The sequence below is a fragment of the Grampus griseus genome (assembly GCF_964374135.1).
Source record: "Grampus griseus genome assembly, chromosome: 17".
Classification (NCBI taxonomy): Eukaryota; Metazoa; Chordata; class Mammalia; order Artiodactyla; family Delphinidae; genus Grampus; species Grampus griseus.
Genome location: NC_139011.1, coordinates 58,762,131 through 58,780,153, shown reverse-complemented (window position 1 = coordinate 58,780,153; position 18,023 = coordinate 58,762,131). Strand labels below are relative to the sequence as shown.

The following is an 18,023-nucleotide window of genomic DNA, read 5'->3' as shown; positions in this document are numbered from 1 at the left end:
ATGAGGCTTTTGTGGCCTTTTCCTGAAATATTGTCTATTAATCATTATATGCCATTCATTTCCTAAGAAAGAATTTAGAAAAACTGCTCTAAGGACAATTTGTATACTACCCAGATAAGGATTCTATTCAATGGAAACTTAATAAGTATTATTTGGCAATAACAGCAAGTTAAATACTTCTTTTATTCGCAGTTGATGCTAGTAACTATTACAAGTAGTAAGGGTTTTGTAAGACGCACTTAGAACTAAAACAACAGCGTGGGACTCTTTAAATGTGTAGAAACTTTACACCGTTCCAAGGGAGTTGAGGTTTATGGGCAAACTTCAAGAACTATGCTTTCGACTTCTGGCAAATTTTCAGATTGGTAGAGGAATTAAATCAGGATATAACTGATAAGGCTTATCACACAAATTACTGCAGAGTCCCCGCTTAATCGGACTGTGTTTCTTCTCAGTGTTCTGTATTAATTAGCATATTCCATTATCTGAATACAGGCAACCCCATCTTGTAATCATAGAGAGGCTTCTCTTTGAAATCATTGTTTGTCTTCTCAGCATCTAAACCACTGGTTAATTCATGGGGAAATTCAACTGACCTATTAAGTGAGATAAAGTCATGTGAATCTTATATTACAGGTTTTTTGTTTTGCGCTTGTAATAAAAGTCTTGCATTTTTCATTTCTGGAAGTTCCTGCTTTCACTGAGAACATAATAAGGAATTCACCATATATGTAGTTTTATACTTCCTTATGCAACACAAAAACATGAATCATAGTCAGACTTAATTCTAAAATCCATGTGAAGGAGAAGCCAGGGCTTATTTTCTAGAGAAAGGCTACATGTTACAACAAAGTGAAAAAGGAAGCCAACATCCTCATCATCGATGACCAAAACATTTTTGATTCTAGAATTTATACCACAAATGCAATAGTCAGTCTGCATAAGAAGTATGTTTTGCTGAATTAAGAATGGATGCAAAATATTTTTTTACTCTTCAACCAAAAAATTAAGAAATAATGGGAAGAGATTTAAATCACTTGGGTGTCACATTCAGCCATTGTGGAGACACAATTCAGAGAACATCATGGCAGCCCTCAAATGGAGGTTGCCTCCCCATCAGGAGACTGAAGGGAAGGGGAGAAAAGAGTCACTCCTCTACGAGAACTCCACTCAGCCAGATGCATGGTCTCTCTGTTCTTTCACTCTGGCTTTGTCTCATTTAAGTCCCAACCAATTTAGCTATCCTCCTAGGCTTGTGACTACTGGTGACTTAAGAAAAAGACATCCCTCGGTACCCAGAATTAGGCTTGCTGATAAAATCTTGAATTGCAGACAGAATAAAGTGCTCCCATTACCCCTGGAAACCACAGCGTAGACCAAACCACAGTTTGGTCTCCATGTAGAACTACAAGAATTTCTTTACCAGGGGAAAGATAAAAGAACAAGACCCTGCATGACACAGCGGAATTCTCATTAAACTCAACAGGTGCTTGGCCTGGAATCAAGAGTAAGGTGAGGTCCCAAATTGATACAATTTACTGCTTTTATTACAATTTTGATCACAAGGACTGATTCATGTCACCCAATTTCTTTTCCTTGTCACCATTGTTTTTCCAAGAATCAATGGAATTGAAATTTAAGAGCCTCATATGTTTCTGTAAAATCCAATGATGGGTTGTACAGCTTTGACCTTCTTAAATGTTCCTTTATTTGATTTGCTATCTATTCCTACAGAAAAAGTATGCCGCTCTGGCTGATGAAAATATTAATCTTTCAGAACCTCCCTGGTTATTATAGCTTAGGAGATCATAATCCTTGTGGGGAGATGTGAGTGGAATAAATACAAACCGAATCCATATTTATTTGGATTAGCATTACATCATCATGGCAGAAATATCTAGAACATTACTTCATATCAGTGATCTGGGATGTTAAAATAGATCTTGAAAAATTAGAGATTTCTTTTTCATGTAAATGTTGAATTCTCAATTACATATTCATCAAGCTAAGGTTTTTTTAGGGTCCAAATTGAAGCCAGTATAGTATGCAAATGTTTTAAATAGAATCATTTTAGTCTATTTCATCTTTCAAGAAGAAAATCACAGTGACGGAACTCCTGAAAGTATTTCTAAACGGGATGATAGATTTGACTTTTAGAAGATAATCTGACCTCAGGCTCTAGGACCTCAAAGCAATCAGACTACCAAACACAATACACATACACACGCACACACAATAACACAATACGGCCAAAAGCAAGTTAAGATGAGCTGCGGGAGCTTAATTTATGACATGGATAAAGAAGGCATCAAAAAAAGAGCTTATAGGTAACGGATTCCCATCTATTTAAAGACACATAATAGGAGGCACAGAGAGAAGTCAGATCTAGGAGATCAGTGGTAGAGTGTGAGTTCAGTGTTTAATGACTGTGGGTGTAAGTCTTGAGTCTTTTTAGAATCAATTAGCAGAGTACCCTGTTTCTCCCATTATCTATCATTTAAACCCTGGCAACAGCAACGAGGACTGCCAGGAATGTCCACAACTATCGCCCCCAGCTTGCCGGATCCTAAAGATGCCCCTACCTGGAAATGACAGCGTTTTTTCCCAAAGAAAGAGGTGCTGCTTTTTTTTCTTTCTTTCTTTTTTCTTTTTGCGGTACGCGGGCCCCTCACTGTTGGGGCCCCTCCCGTTGCGGAGCACAGGCTCCGGACGCGCAGGCTCAGCGGCCATGGCTCACGGGGCCCAGCCGCTCTGCGGCATGTGGGATCTTCCCGGACCGGGGCACGAGCCCGTGTCCCCTGCATCGGCAGGCGGACTCTCAACCACTGCGCCACCAGGGAAGCCCAAAAGAGGTGCTTTTAATTCACTGCTTATATAAATTGGAAAGCTTCAAATAAAAAAATGTTGTCAATGAAATCTCTTAGAAACCAATGCAAATCTACTTGCTGTAAAATCATTGCAAGGAACTTATATCCTGCATTCTGTATATCATCTAACTTTGTCCTTTACTTTCTTGCCAGAGACCTTTCAAAAGAAGAAATTTAGGTTGACTCCAAACTGAGTAACTTAGGACTTCCCAAGAAACCCCACCCCCACCCGCTACTGGACTAAAATGATCAATGATTGCAGGTAAAACATGAGAAAGGAAAGGAGGAAAATCAATGTGCTAACAGACCCTGAGCATCCCTCATCAGAGCCCCCAAAACACAAATCCACGGTCAGGCAACGAGTGCCTTGAATGACTCTGTTCTTATGGTTAGCACTGCTATATGGGAACACAGACCAGTAGCGCATCCAGAGATTATGAGATATTTTCTTCCAAAGTAGTATATTAATGACATTTTCAGAGCATTCCTTAACTGTCTTTCACATGTTAACAGGAAGTCTAATGCATATTATTTCTTTTTTATACTCTGCATTAGCCAAAACTGAGTCAAATAAAATTTTGCCCAGAATGAATAAATGGAAGACATTTTTGTGATACTACTGATTCTAAATCAAAAAACAACAAAGTAAGTATGAGAACTCATATTGATGGTCGTTCCCACACAAGCCAGGTGAAAAAAACATTGAACATTTTTAAAACACTTAATTTTAATTATTCAAGCCTTTCAAAAGTAATGGAGTATATTGTCATGAATAATATAGATTATTGTCTTGTTGAAACACAAAGTGTATAAAATTAAGATGTATTTGAAATTTTGAGCAAAGGGCTTAGAGCTTGTGATATATATTTAGAAGAATGGGAGAAATAATTTTATATGTATATACATATATATGTGTGTGTGTCTATTTCATATTTTACTAAGTAAACAAAATCTCTGCTATTTTAATCTATGCCAAAATCTAATCTGATAATTAAGTCTCTAGTACGGATTGTATTGTTCTCCTCAACCACTCTTTGTTCCTCGAGGGAGAAGCACAATCTCCAGATTCACAGACACACAAACACACACACACACACACACACACACACACACACACAGAGGAAAAAGCCAAAAAAAAAATTGAGAAAATTTAGGTGATTGCCTGCCAAAATATATCATCCTTAAAATAATAATCCAAATAACTGATGCAAAAGTATTTTTTTCCTAAAATGCCTAGATAATTACCACTTTCTCTTTTTACCTCATTAGCTGGAATATGAGTGTGTAAGGATATATTTACTCATATAATAAAATATACATATACTCAAAGTTCGCTTTGAGAAACTGTTCCTGTGTTTTCTAACCATCTCTGTACCAAGTAAAATCCACACGTAAAAGAAAAGTTACATTTTCGTTCTATAAACCCCTATACTTACCTATAGCCATGCAGTCAATAAAGTTAAACAACAAATGCCAAAGAAAAAATGGGAAAGAAAAAAGTCTTGAACTTGTCATTTTAAAAATCAGTAATAATATGCATTATTTTCTAGTTAGAGACAATATGTAGATGGTGAAGTTAAGTGTAATACACCTGAGCAAATTCTTGCGGAAGTGAATAACATTAGCAGCAAAGCGTTTAGAGTCAGGCAGACCTACATTCAAACTAAACTCCACACTTTTATCATCTACTGCACATCGGGCAAGCTACACCACCTCTCTGAGTCTTTTAATTTCATCTGTAAATCTGGACTAATTATAGTACCTCTCATCATATTGTTGAGATGATTAAATGAGAAAATACATGCAACCAGCTAGCACCATGCCTGGTGCATTGTTTGTTCTCAACAAATCGCAGCTGTTGCCATTATTCATAGTTCATTGTAGCCATTTAGAAGAATGGAAAAAATATCAGCGTTCATACACCATTAGGTTAAGTGGATATTGCTATAAAATCATTACGCATCATGTGGGTTGAATTTTAAATGAATTTACTAGAGAAATACACTTACCTGTAAACATTAATAGTAAATAGCAAATGCAAGCAACAATGAAAAACATTATATGGAATTACCTATCTCTTCCCACATCCTTACAAACATGCACGCTCTGCTTGGTGTTGGGTGTAGTGAAAAGATTAATATATGCTGATTCCCAAAAACCAATGAAGAAAATGATTGTCAATTCAAAGTATGAAATTTCAATACTGAAATCTTAATAACATGTTTCTAATAGCATTCACGTTTGCTTGGGATTTGTTTTATTGTCAATAAAAAAGTTTATTCAAATTATATATATTTCCGTACCTCAACCCATGGTCTATTTTCTGCAAGGCCAGCTCATCCTAGATGAGCTGGACTGAGTTTTAGCAATCCTTTTTCTGGAAAGCTTCCCTTGGCTACCCATCCATTAGGATCTCTCACTCTCTTCCATCTACCCTTGACTCCAAATTTAGGTATTCTTTTCTATCAATTCATCTTTCATAAAGTCCCCTGCATCTTCCCTTTCCTTTTCCTCTGCACTACCCTTTCCCCAAACCACACTGCATTACCTGCTGAACTTTATTCAACTGTTTCTTAAGTGTGTCTCCTAGCGATGGACCTTTCCTGCATAAAACGGCCAAATAGGTCTAAGAAGAGCTTTTATCAGGTAATTCCACTTTCAAAACGTTCAATGGCTTCCTGTTGCTAGGATGACTCGTAATAGCCAAACGTTTCGACCGTGAATGGGGACGGTATTAATGTTACTAATGGGCTAAACCAGAACGATGCAGGCAAGCCAGGACTTACAGTGAACCAACCCATTGCCAACTCTGTGCTTTTCAAACTTTCTCACCTAAATATTCCTAAGGGTGGACTCAAAACTAAACTCTCAAATTCAAATTTCTTTTAAGTTTACACATTTAAAATTCTTGAAATTCTAACATTCTTGTATATATCCATGTTTTAATGTACACATAATGTTTTTAAGTCCCAGCAACCCTTTTACATGAGGAAAATTTCAGAACATCTTACCCAAAATCTTGGAGCCAAATTGACCTCAAAGAAGACTTACTATCAGGACACAACTTCTAAAAAACGCTTTGTAGTGTAGTCTATGAAAAAGCTGTCTCCTGAAACACAGAGAAGGCCATTCGCAAAGACCTGGAATTGAATTATGCTCCCTGAAGCTGAGTTGAGTCATCCATCCTTATGTAAGCTCACTGTTCCACTCACAAAAGTTTTCCATATGGTCTCTTTGTAAACCCATTTCCATGTCAACAATAACAAATATACCTCCTCTCTTCTTTGCTTTCCTCAACCCTACTCAGTCTTATGACCCTGGTCCATTTGCTCTGGTTGCCATATAAAATACAAGGTACCCAGTTAAATTTGAATTTCGCAAAAGCAAGGAATGGTTTTCAGTATGTCCCGTGCAATATTTGGATTAAAACTGAACTAGGTATTGGTATTTTTATTTGCTAAATCTGGCAACTCTAACTGTAAAGCCATTGCTGACCACCCTCCCTACAGCCCCAGGGCTTTGAGGTTCTTCTGAATTTCTAGTACAAATCATCTACCTCTATTTGACACTTACCCTATTTTGCATGTTTCTATTGCTTTTTATATCCATATACTTCATTTCCCTGACTTGAAAGCTCCTTAAGAATGAGGACACATATATTGTATCTCTTTTTAATTTCATAATGCCTCACAGAAACTCTTGACCATAGGTGGTGATCATAAATATTGATACTTGTCAATTGAGAGATTGATTTAAAATCAGGGCTTCCCTGGTGGCGCAGTGGTTGAGAGTCCGCCTGCCGATGCAGGGGACACGGGTTCATGCCCCGGTCTGGGAAGATCCCACATGCCGCGGAGCGGCTGGGCCCGTGAGCCATGGCCACTGAGCCTGCGCGTCCGGAGCCTGTGCTCCACAACGGGAGATCAGTGAGCAAAATAGCCAACAACTATTTATTAAGCAACTGCTTTCTGTTCCATTCAGAACTATGCTGTAAATTATTTCATAAATGAGTAAGATGCAACATTTGCCTTCAAAGAGTTTAGTTTAGTAAACAAAACTTACGCATCAGAAACCAGTAGTGAATGACCTGAAACAGTATATAATCAAGTATAACAGTGTATAATCATGATTATGTAGTATAGCCTACTAAGGACAACAGGGGATGAATGTGGGAGTACCCCCGAAGAGAGGGAAACGCTGAAGAGGGGTGATCTGAATTGGGATTCAGATCTTGGGAAGGATGGAGATGAGTGGAGACTATTAGGAAGGGTAATGCCATCTGGGGAAAGTCTTGGGCAACTGCAGCAAGTGGAAAGGAGACCCGTCTTCACAGTATGCCTTTGCTGCATGGAAACAATCAGAATTTGCTTGCGCTGTGGTTGCAACTGGTTTTACGGGGTTCCATAGGATTCAGAGCAACTATATCAGCGAAAATCTATGCAATGACTACTACTGGATAGAGTCGTGCCATGTAGAGTCACAGGCCCTGATGTTTTAAAAAAAATAATCAAAGTAAGGATGCTGTTAAAGAAATCACCCATGGAGATGAGCTGGGGTTTGTCCCCAGACCACCTAAGAGAGGAAAGAACAAACATTTTTATCAGTCACAGTTATATATTACACATGGGCTCTAAGTGTGTTGGTTCCTGACAACGTTTACACCCTTATCAATCTTAATTAGATCAGTGACCTTACTGAAAATTGGTGAACTTCATTTACAGGAAACTGAGGACAGATGTTGAGGAATGTTTTCTTCAGTAGGAATTCATTTGCTTTTACAGCTTTAATCTGTTACCTCTCTATAAAATGGAAAATCTTTTTTTATTGAAGTATAGCTGATTTACAATATTGTTAGTTTCAGGTGTACAGAAAAGTGATTCTGTTTTATATATTTTTCGGATTATTTTCCATTATAGGTTATTACAAGATATTGAATATTGTTCCCTGTGCTATACAGTAAATCCTTGTTGCTTATCTATTTTATGCATAGTAGTTTTTAATCTGTTAATCCCATACTCCTAATTTATCCCTGCCCCCTCCCTTTCCCCTTTGGTAACCATAAGTTTGTTTTCTATGTCTGTGAGTCTGTTTCTGTTTTAGATTAGATAGTCTGTTTCTGTTTTAGATTAGATTAGATTTCTGATATAGATTCTTTTGTATTATTCTTTAGATTCCACACATAAGAGACATCGTATAATATTTATCTTTGTCTGACTTACTTCATTTAGTATGATATTCTCTATGTCCATCCAGGTTGCTGCAAATGGCAGTATTTCTTTTTTATGGCTGAGTAATTTTCCATTTTATATATATATATATACACTCCCTACATCTTCTTAAACCAGTCACTGGTTGATGGGAACTTGGGTTGTTTCCATGTCTTGGCTATTGTAAATAGTGCTAGTATGAACATTGGGGTGCATATATCTTTCCAAATTAGAGTTTTCATCTTTTCTGGATATCCAGTAATGGGATTCCTGGATCATATGGTATTTCTATTTCAGTTTTTTTAAGGAAACTCCATACTGTTTTCCATAGTGGCTGCACCAATTTACATCCCTACCAACAGTATAGAAAGGTTCCCTTTTCTATGAGACAGAATATCTTTTATTTTGCTTTTGGATTGCCTTTCCCTAATAAAGTTGATGTCTTTAACATGTGCTTCTAATATGTGCTTAATTTTGCAAAATATTTTGGGTACCATTTGGTGTCCTCTTACCAGAAAAAGGTACAAGCCTACAAAGGCTTGCTGTTTTGGTTTTAATCAGTTCATGGAATTAAATGCATTGAACCACAAAATGCTTTTATGTGACAGATATTGTGATTCACGCTGAACATCCATGTGAAGATAGGCTTGGACCTTTATAAGTGACATAATTTTATTTATAGACACATAGGACAAAGAAATATGGTTTCAGCCTTCTAAAATTCCAAAGGCATCCAGTAAAAATCTCTCAGAATGGGTGTTGGCAGGACTATTCTGGCACAAGGCAAATTGTGTTGCTTATTTTAAGGAAATAAGCTAAATAGGGATGGAGATTCCTTTAGAGAGATGCTCTGGATGTGTTAGGTTGAACCATATGCAGTATGACACTATTGGTCTTTGTGTATGGTTCAACGGTGTGCAAGCATGTCTAGCCCTCTTGGCACATTGAATCTCATTCTGAAAGTAGAGCTAGAAGAAAGCCTCTTGGCAATCTTAAGACACATTGATTTACTACATTTTATCCAGAGATCCCAACTTTGTCACTGGCCATATATGACTTCAGCCTCTGTGGGCCATTTCATTTGCAAAATTGATGGCACAATGGGTGGACAGTTGACTAAATGATCGCTTAGAATCCTCCCAACCTAAATTTCGGTAGCTCTAAAACATCCAGATACTGAATCTGTTTCCTACTGGCTAACCAAAGATGCACGTGGCAATAATGCCCAAACAATCTTCTGCAGATTCTCGCCTTGCCAAGGTACTCCTCTTCCATGGGTTACATAATGATCAGAAGATCCTGCCAAGAGGTACATGCCCCCTGTGAGGTTCAATATGTTAGGACATCACCATTTGTTTATACTTTCTCACAAGTCAGTGCACATTGTCTCTATTATTTTTCTTCCATTTTCCTTAATTTATTAATTTTGCTAATTATATAACCAACAAAGGTGAGAGGATCCCACCTCTTTATCCCCATCTGGTCGTCACTTGTCCCGGTGATGACCAACGTGATAAGAGGCCCTCTAAGGTTGCCTAGACAGGAGACCTCTTGAAGGACAAAGGGGAAAATGAAATGGGGGGGTGGGGGGAGTGAAGGGGGAGGAAGGTCTGAACTCCAGCAGCTGCTTGGCATCCAAACTGAGTGTGCAGAGAGGAAGAGACATCCTCATCAGATCTCAGGTCCAGGTTTTTGGTGTGTGTGGAAAGAGGGAGATAAAAAAAAAGTGCACTTGGGATGAAGAGAAATAAGCAACATTGGCCCCTGCAAGATATATCAATATTTGCTTAATAACTATCCTGGTGAGTTCTCTGACTCTCCAAATGGGTATGTGGCCATTCAGGGTCAACCAGCAAAGGACACCTCCTGAAGCTGATTTATATACAACAGACCTGCGTGCAAATGTACTGGAATGGACCTTTCTCTTTGCCCATTTTGTCTGTTTCTGCTTCCTCTGTATCTTCCTGTCTCTCCCTCCTACCCTGCTGGATCTCATTTCCTTCTACCTTCCTTTCTTTCTCTAGCTCCCTTTCTCTCACTTCTTATCTAACCTGCAACAATTTGTGTTTTATGTCCTCTGTAATAAGGAAGATGCACCCCAGAGTCCGTTTCCATCTTTCGTTCATTTATATTTTGTGAAAGAGAGCAGTGTCCCTGGCAACATTCATTCTTCAGGAGGCTACAATTATTACTCAGGTTAAAAGAAACGTTCAGAGGAAATTCAGAAAATGATAGATACTAATCTTGAGCCTTTTGTTTCAGCCTACAAGGAAAAAATGAAGGAGCTGTCCATGCTGTCACTGATCTGCTCTTGCTTCTACCCGGAACCTCGCAACATCAACATCTATACTTACGATGGTAAGATGCCTACAATAGAAATGCCCCTGCTGGCTGGATCAGTTGGCAAAGCTTGGATATATTTGTTTCTGTCTCAAAGTTCCTGATATAATTAAATCAATATTTTGTGGATATTACTGTTGACCTGCCGGGTCTAGCTAATGGGTCTTATTGATTGCCGTTTGCTCAAAACAGTATGAGTTTGATGCTAATAACAGCACATTAATGTCTCTTAAGAAACATGGCTGAGTGCTTATTAGCCATCGCATCCAGCATGTCAACAACCACAATATGTCCGAGGCTTTTCTTTGCAAATAACATGATATGCTAAGCTGTAATTAGAGATCACAATTTGCAAGAAAATGCTTTGTAGTTAGAAAACTCAGGAGAGAAAATCAACCACCATCACAGTTTTTTAGTGTAGTCTTTATAAAATCCCCGTATTTTGTGTGTGCTGTCAACAACCTAATAAGTTCCAGTAGTAAAACCGACCTATGAAGCCCCAGATAAAGAGGATTTTAAAAGAAAATCCTAAAGAACTGGCATTAGCTATGAACCTTATTTTGCAGTAAAACCCTTTTGGTTTGATTTATCCTGATTCATACGACTTAATTTGATTACCTTCCTGGTTCTGCCAGTATCTGCATGACCTCGGGCAAGTAACTTAGATTCTTTGAGCCCGATTTAACTCTAATATCTTCCTCCCAGTGGTGTTGTGGGTTTAAATGGTTTCATGTTTAGCATAGAGCCTGGCCTCTTGTAAGCATTCAAAATGGTAGCTGACATTATCAACAATACCACTTTTACGTAATTCAGTCCATTTAATCAAAATGTTTGGTGCAGTTATATATGTAGTAGAAAAAGCTGAGGCATATCTGGCTACCTGTTTGGCTCACAACGATTTTCTTTTCCACATGTATAAGGAAATACATTAAAGGTAAGGTGAAAGGATCTATGGCAGTTAACCCCTTCTATATCTTGAAAATATTCCAGGACTCAAAGATGTTTTTCTTTCAAACTGATTCTGCCATGACACAAGCATCACAAATATGAATTAACTGTTTCACAAGGAAATGTCTTCCACGCAAAAAGATTTTGGTTTCCAATCAAAACTCTCTTTAGAATGCAGGTCCCACGCCTACTTCGTATAAGTTCATTCAGTCAACAAATACACTGGTCCTATCCTTAATCTGCTAAATGTGGCTGTGACTAGTAATCCAGCTATGTTTCTTCTGAGACTGTATCTCACCATGTGTTGTCACTGAGGCTCCAGTGATGAATACAGCTCAGGCCTCTTCTTCAAGGCACTCATGGCCTAGCAGAAGAGAATTACAGCATACGAATAACCAGTAAGTGGAACACAGTGTGATTATTTGCTAAGGCAGCATTTACTTGTAGGACACAGAAGACAGGGATGGTTTCTGCCCTCTTAGGGACTGGAGAGAGGGAAACGAAAATCAAAGGTTATATATAAGCTGAGCCTTAGAAGTCAAATAGACAATTCAACATAGCTCATGAACTGCTTCCTAAAAGAACTGGTAGAGAATTTCAAATTCCCAATGTCTTTAACCTTGTCTTCTCTTTCTATATTAGGTAATAATGTGAAGTGTTTATTGTAGACAAATATTATCACAAGAATTAATTATTATTATTATTTACATTTATAAACACTAAGTGCTATGGCCCGTGCTTTACATTGAGTATCCTTTATATCTTTTTTTTGGAACACCTTTACAATTTAGTTTTTTTAACAGCTGTATTGAGGTAACTTACAAATCACTGCACATATTTAATGTATATAATTTGATTAATTTGGACAAGTATCCTTCATCTTTTAATCTTCACAACAGTCTTATGAGAAAGGTGCCTTTTATCTCCATCTTTCAGATGAGGAAATGAAAGCTTAAAGAAGTGAATTAACCTTCCCAGTATCACACCCTAGTAAGCAGGGCTTACTCTTTGGATGCAAATACAGGCAGTTCTGATTTCAGTGTCTCTAACTCTATCCATTTAAAATCCCATCACCTCATCAAATAAGTGATTTTTATTTGCCTCTGTTCTCTTGAAATCCTTTTCCATAAATTTACACACTTTTTATAGAATTGTACTTAAGATACAAGTACAAATTTGGATGCCTTCAGGAAGATTTAAAATATTTTTACATTTGTGAAAAAAGCCACATCATTTTTAACATACTTACTGAATTGACTTTGTCTATATGATCTGTTAGCATTCACAGATCTAAGTGAGTAAGGTCAGTTCCTGTTCACCTGGGGTCTTACCTGACCACAAACTGAAAGTGCACTAACCAGGCTGCTAAAAGAACGTTAATGGAAGCTAATTTATAATTCTTCTCTGCTCTGCTCTAGTCAGAACTAGCCTGGAGACCTGGCCAGCTTGGTTGCCACAATTTTCAAGGGACATTAATAAATTAGTGAGCTCTGTGAGGTTAGGGAGTGATGCAGTAGTAAAGATCTAGAAACCGTGTCACTTTAGGACACTGAGGATGCTTTAGACTGGGGAAAAAATTTGAAATGGAAAATCATAACTCTTTTCAAATACTATCGTGATGCACAACAGAGACTGGCCTGACTTTGGGTGGGTTTAGAGGACAAAGCAAGGACTGGGGGGCCGAAATGAGAGGGGTGTAGTCTGGGGTTCAAAATAAAAAACAGTCATCTAAAAGTTAGAGCTGTCCAATGAGCTTTTAAAAATCAGTATATTTTACTAAGCTGTAAGTTGTGTAATTACACTAATATCCTAGCAGGTGCTAGCTATCACTCTATTTTATATTATAAATGATATTATTTTACATTATAAATTATTATTTTACATTATAATTTATTACATTGTAAATTATATTATGCATTTTCAGGTTTCTGCTCATTTAATTACTATGCATATTATGCAGCTATTGAGTTTAAATAGTTTTAAAATGTACAGAGTGTATATATTAGATCAGCAGAAGTTGTCCCCTCCCTCCCCTACTACAATGCCTCTTCCCCCGGTTCCTGTCTACAGCTGAGGGATGATGAAGAAGGACATTCTAAGTACCAACAAAGTAGAAGCAAAGAGATTACCATGGTACCCTGTCTTATTGTCTTCATTAGACTATAAGCACCTTGAAGACAGGGACCCCCATCACAGTGTCCTCCCCAGAGTGGACATTACACTGCTTGATGACTCAGATCAACAGACACACTGAAGGGCAAACCAGGAACCAGCAGGATGCCTTTGCACATGAGCCTTGACTGCTGCAGGTATTTCCAACCATTCAGGGAGCTACCTCGGTTCCAACACAGCTCCTGTGATTTCTAACCACAGGATTAGGTGTGAGAACTGGAGGACTTGGTTATTTTCCTCATTATGTAATCTGAAAATGTTTCCAGCTATGCTAATTTCCAAAACAATAAATAAATCTAAATCTGTGCTCCTTGGTTTTCATATGAGGCTCATATTTATTCAAAAGGAAAATAAAGTTAGTTCAAAATCGATTCAGGCTATTTTTTTCTGGGCATGTCTACCATGATTCAACTCCCTATGGACATTATTGAATTTCCCCACACTGTAAATATTTATCCAGTTAAAATATATCTATAATTATACGAAAGAAAGAGATCTTATATGTTCAAACGATGTAGAGTAAATGATCCTATGCAGCATTTTACTCATCTTTGCCAGAATAACAAGGCTACTTTTAATTGCCAGAATTCAAAGTATTTTAGTAAACCCATGCCTGTGTTCTGTGTGCTTAACCTTCTCAAATATTCATCTCTCAGATATGGAAGTGAAGCAAATCAACAAACGTGCCTCCGGCCAGGCTTTTGAGCTGATCTTAAAGCCACCATCTCCTATCTCAGAAGCCCCACGAACTTTAGCTTCTCCCAAGAAGAAAGATCTGTCCCTGGAGGAGATCCAGAAGAAACTGGAGGCTGCAGAGGAAAGAAGAAAGGTAACTTTTTCCATAGGTTTTTAAATTCTGCTCTCTTTTCCTTGCCTTCTCTCTCTCCTCTTCTCTCTCCCTTCTCCTCCCCAACCCCTCCACTTTCACACACACACACACACACACACACACACACACACACACACACACACTTCCATCAGAAGTTCCAGGAGACAATGATGCCTGAACCTGCACATGTAGGTCTTCTAGACATAGATCCAGGCTACTTCAAGTAAAAACTGTTGCTTTGAGGCTAGTTAAAACCAAACATCTCAGACACTGAAAGAACTTCAGTGCCCTAGTGCCCTCCCCCCATCTTGGACCCATTTTGATAAAAGCCTCCCTGCCTTAGCCTATCCTTGCTGTCAAGAAAGCACAGCCTTAGGTACTGTAACTCCAGGGGTTGTGGTGGAGAGAGGTGCCCAAGTGGTGAGTCCTCGCTCTCAGACTCTGCGTCCTGCCCCAAAGCATATTACATGGTTTTCCTCGGAACTAGAAAGCACCAGATACTCCCTCTGAGATATTTCCTGCCCAGAAACACGGTTCACCCCAGGGTAAGGGCCAGAAGCTTGCCCCTGTCCCCAAGGCCTCACTCCCTGTCCTTGAAGTTGGTTCATCCAAGATCAGAACCCTCTCGGGAATATATGAGTATCTTCCTTTACCTATTTCTAAGCCTTGATAGCATTTTTTTCTTTTTTCCATTGGTCCTTGTTTGTAAAGAGCTTTTTCTTAAAGCTAAATCTTTAATTTTCCACAATCAGCTGAATAAGAAAAGCCAAGGGTATTAAAAATGGAGGGCATACAGAAATCCCTAAGACTGTATACATAGAGACAGAAGTTATGTCTGAATATGTGCGTATCAGCTGTGTGATTACGGGAGTTCATCCCATCGAGACGCTCTTGATTAACCCAAATGAATTACTGCAGGTAATTCATTCCTATGTTGTATTTTCCACTGACTTTATCATGATATATTTTTAGAATCATGTAGTCACTAAGAATATGCTCCATGCAAGGTCTCATGATTTAAATGGAAACTCTGCATTTATAATAATTTTTAAATTTTATTTAGATGTTTATAAAAAGTTAGCCAATACATTAAACACTTCTATGTTGGATACTTACAAAGAAAAGGAAAATAGTCCTTCTCCTAAAGACTGAATTCTCTAACAGGGAGTGCAGAACAAACCCAAATGTGTGTGTATGTATATGTGTTTATATATATCTACATGCACACACACACACACACTCACACATATGTACATACATAACTATAGCATCAAATAATAAGGCTCAGAGATTATAAATCCTAGATTAAGTTTTCTGAACCAAAAATACTTTTTGTTTTCATCTTTGTGGTTGGAAAATCTTCTTATATTGTGTAACTTTCTGATCACAATTTCAGTTTTTACTCAGGTGAAGTTCTCTTTGCGTCCAGTGAGTATTTCTTTACATATTATTTATTGTATTTGACCAATTACTGTTGTTATAAATTTGGATTTCAAAGGAAGGAAACTAAGCTACTAACCCAAGCAGACATACAGGAAGTTGCTTTAGAAATATTTATCATTTTTTTGTTGTCATTTATAGCTTTCTTCTCATAGTAAAACTGAATTAACGTATTCAGAGTTACAGTCCTTCGAGACTGTCGCCAACAAATATGAATAACTAACTACAATAGTAGACAGCATGTTACAGTCAAGGTAATTTAAGTTCTCACCGAAGCATTGGCATCTTATAGCTAACAGTTGTAAGTGGAGGTCATAGGTTGACATATGGAGATGCCATGACTTGAATAGAAGTCAGTAACTGACCTGAAATTGAAAATTAAAGATGAAAATTCAACATCATAGTTCAGAATGTTGCTGGTATATTTAATTTGAAGGAAATTATTAAAAGAAAAAGAACACAGAGATGATCAAAATTAACTGGATGTTCTCATAAAATTCCCTGAGTTAACCAATTACTGATTCTGGTAAAATTCATGTACTCTGACAACAATAAATTATCAACAATTACACATTTAAACCATTGAATTTAACTAGAAATTGGCCACGTGGCTAAAAGACATTTACAAATGTAATAATCCAGCATTGCGACACCCAGGAAAAATATTCTTTGGAGCCCTTTAAAATCAGTATTCCGTCACATTTCTGCTCTTACTAAAATTTTCAAAAAAATCATTATATAGATTATGTCCAGGTACTAGGGTTTTAATTAGAAGAAAATACAACTAATTAACAGAAAGTGACAGCTTAAGAAATCATTAATTGATTTTTTTCTATTGGGTTGTACTGACTTAATTAGCACTCATTTGAAGAACTGTTAATTCTCTTTAAAGAGAATTCTTTAACTTCTTTAATTCTCTTTAAAGAGCCTTTAGCAAGTGCATATATCTCAGTAACTATCTAAGTGAGGATATGCATATAACCAAAACCCAACTCAACTAAATGAAGCAAAAAGAGGGTATGGAACTAAAATCCTCAGAGTGGTTACAGCTTCAAAAACAGCTTGATCCAGGAGCTCAATATTTCTTTTTACATTTATCATTTATTTCTGCAACTAATTGGTCTCAGTACCAACTATTTTTTGTTTCAGTCAGTCTCAAATTATTTTTCTCACAAATTAGCAACTCCAGCAGAAAGAGAGCTTCTCTTTCCTAATAGTTCTAACAGAAGTTTTAGAATTGAGTCTCAGTGACCTGTGCCAGGTCACATGCTCAACCCAGTAAGATGGTACTAAATAAAGCAGGACAAAGAGAATTGGTAGTTCTGGGGCGAAAAGTGCTATTCATATGGGGTGGTCAGAAAAGGCCTCTTGAATATGAGAACATTTGAAAAGAAGCATGAAGATAGTGAGGGAAAACATTTGAAAAGAAGGCAAGAAGGTAAGGAGTGAGCCATGGGACTCTTCTCTGGGGGACAGAGTTTGAAGTAAAGAGAACAGCAAGTGCAAAGGCCCTGAGGTAGGAGTATGCTAGGACTATTCGAGAGATAACACAGAGGACAGTATGGTGGGAGCAGAAGGAGCAAGGGGAGACTGAGGTAGGAACTGAGGTTAGAGGCTTTTTTTTTTCTTTTTAGCGGTACGCGGGCCTCTCGCTGTTGTGGCCTCTCCCGTTGCGGAGCACAGGCTCCGAACGCGCAGGCTCAGCGGCCATGTCTCACGGGCCCAGCCGCTCCGCGGCATGTGGGATCTTCCCGGACCGGGGCACGAACCTGTGTCCCCTGCATCGGCAGGCAGACTCTCAACCACTGTGCTACCAGGGAAGCCCTAGAGGTAGCATTTTTAAGGCCTCTGAATTCAAATGAAAAAGAAGTTCATTGGGAAGATGAAACCATTTCACTCCTTGTGAATCACAGCCTCTGTTCAGAGAAATATCTACTTTAAAAAGCTGGGTGACTAGAAAAATAAATAGTGTTAGATAAATAGAGAAGACATGAAAGTGTGCTAGATGTAGAGAATTGTTCCAGAACTAAGGATACCCAGAGGTGAGAGTGCAGAAAGTGTGTTTTCAGGGCAGTGGGTAGACCAGTAGTTTGGGCTAGTGGCCTTGGGTAGGGAGTAGTGAGGTGAGATTGTGGAGGACCTTCAATGCTAGGTTAGGTATTCAAACTCTATTTTATCTAAGAAATGAGGAGTCACTAAAGGCTTTCAGAAATACTCAGA

At 38.1% G+C, this 18,023-nt stretch overlaps 1 protein-coding gene across 1 annotated transcript in view; it reads left to right on the top strand.

The window, feature by feature from the left end:
* STMN2 (stathmin 2) overlaps positions 1–18,023 on the top strand; it is a 52,059-nt gene that overhangs the window by 17,236 nt on the left and 16,800 nt on the right. Inside the window, exons 2-3 of the mRNA XM_082674470.1 lie at positions 10,337–10,432; positions 14,191–14,363. Coding sequence (XP_082530596.1) covers positions 10,337–10,432; positions 14,191–14,363 — 269 coding nt within the window. The remainder of the gene's footprint in view (positions 1–10,336; positions 10,433–14,190; positions 14,364–18,023) is intronic.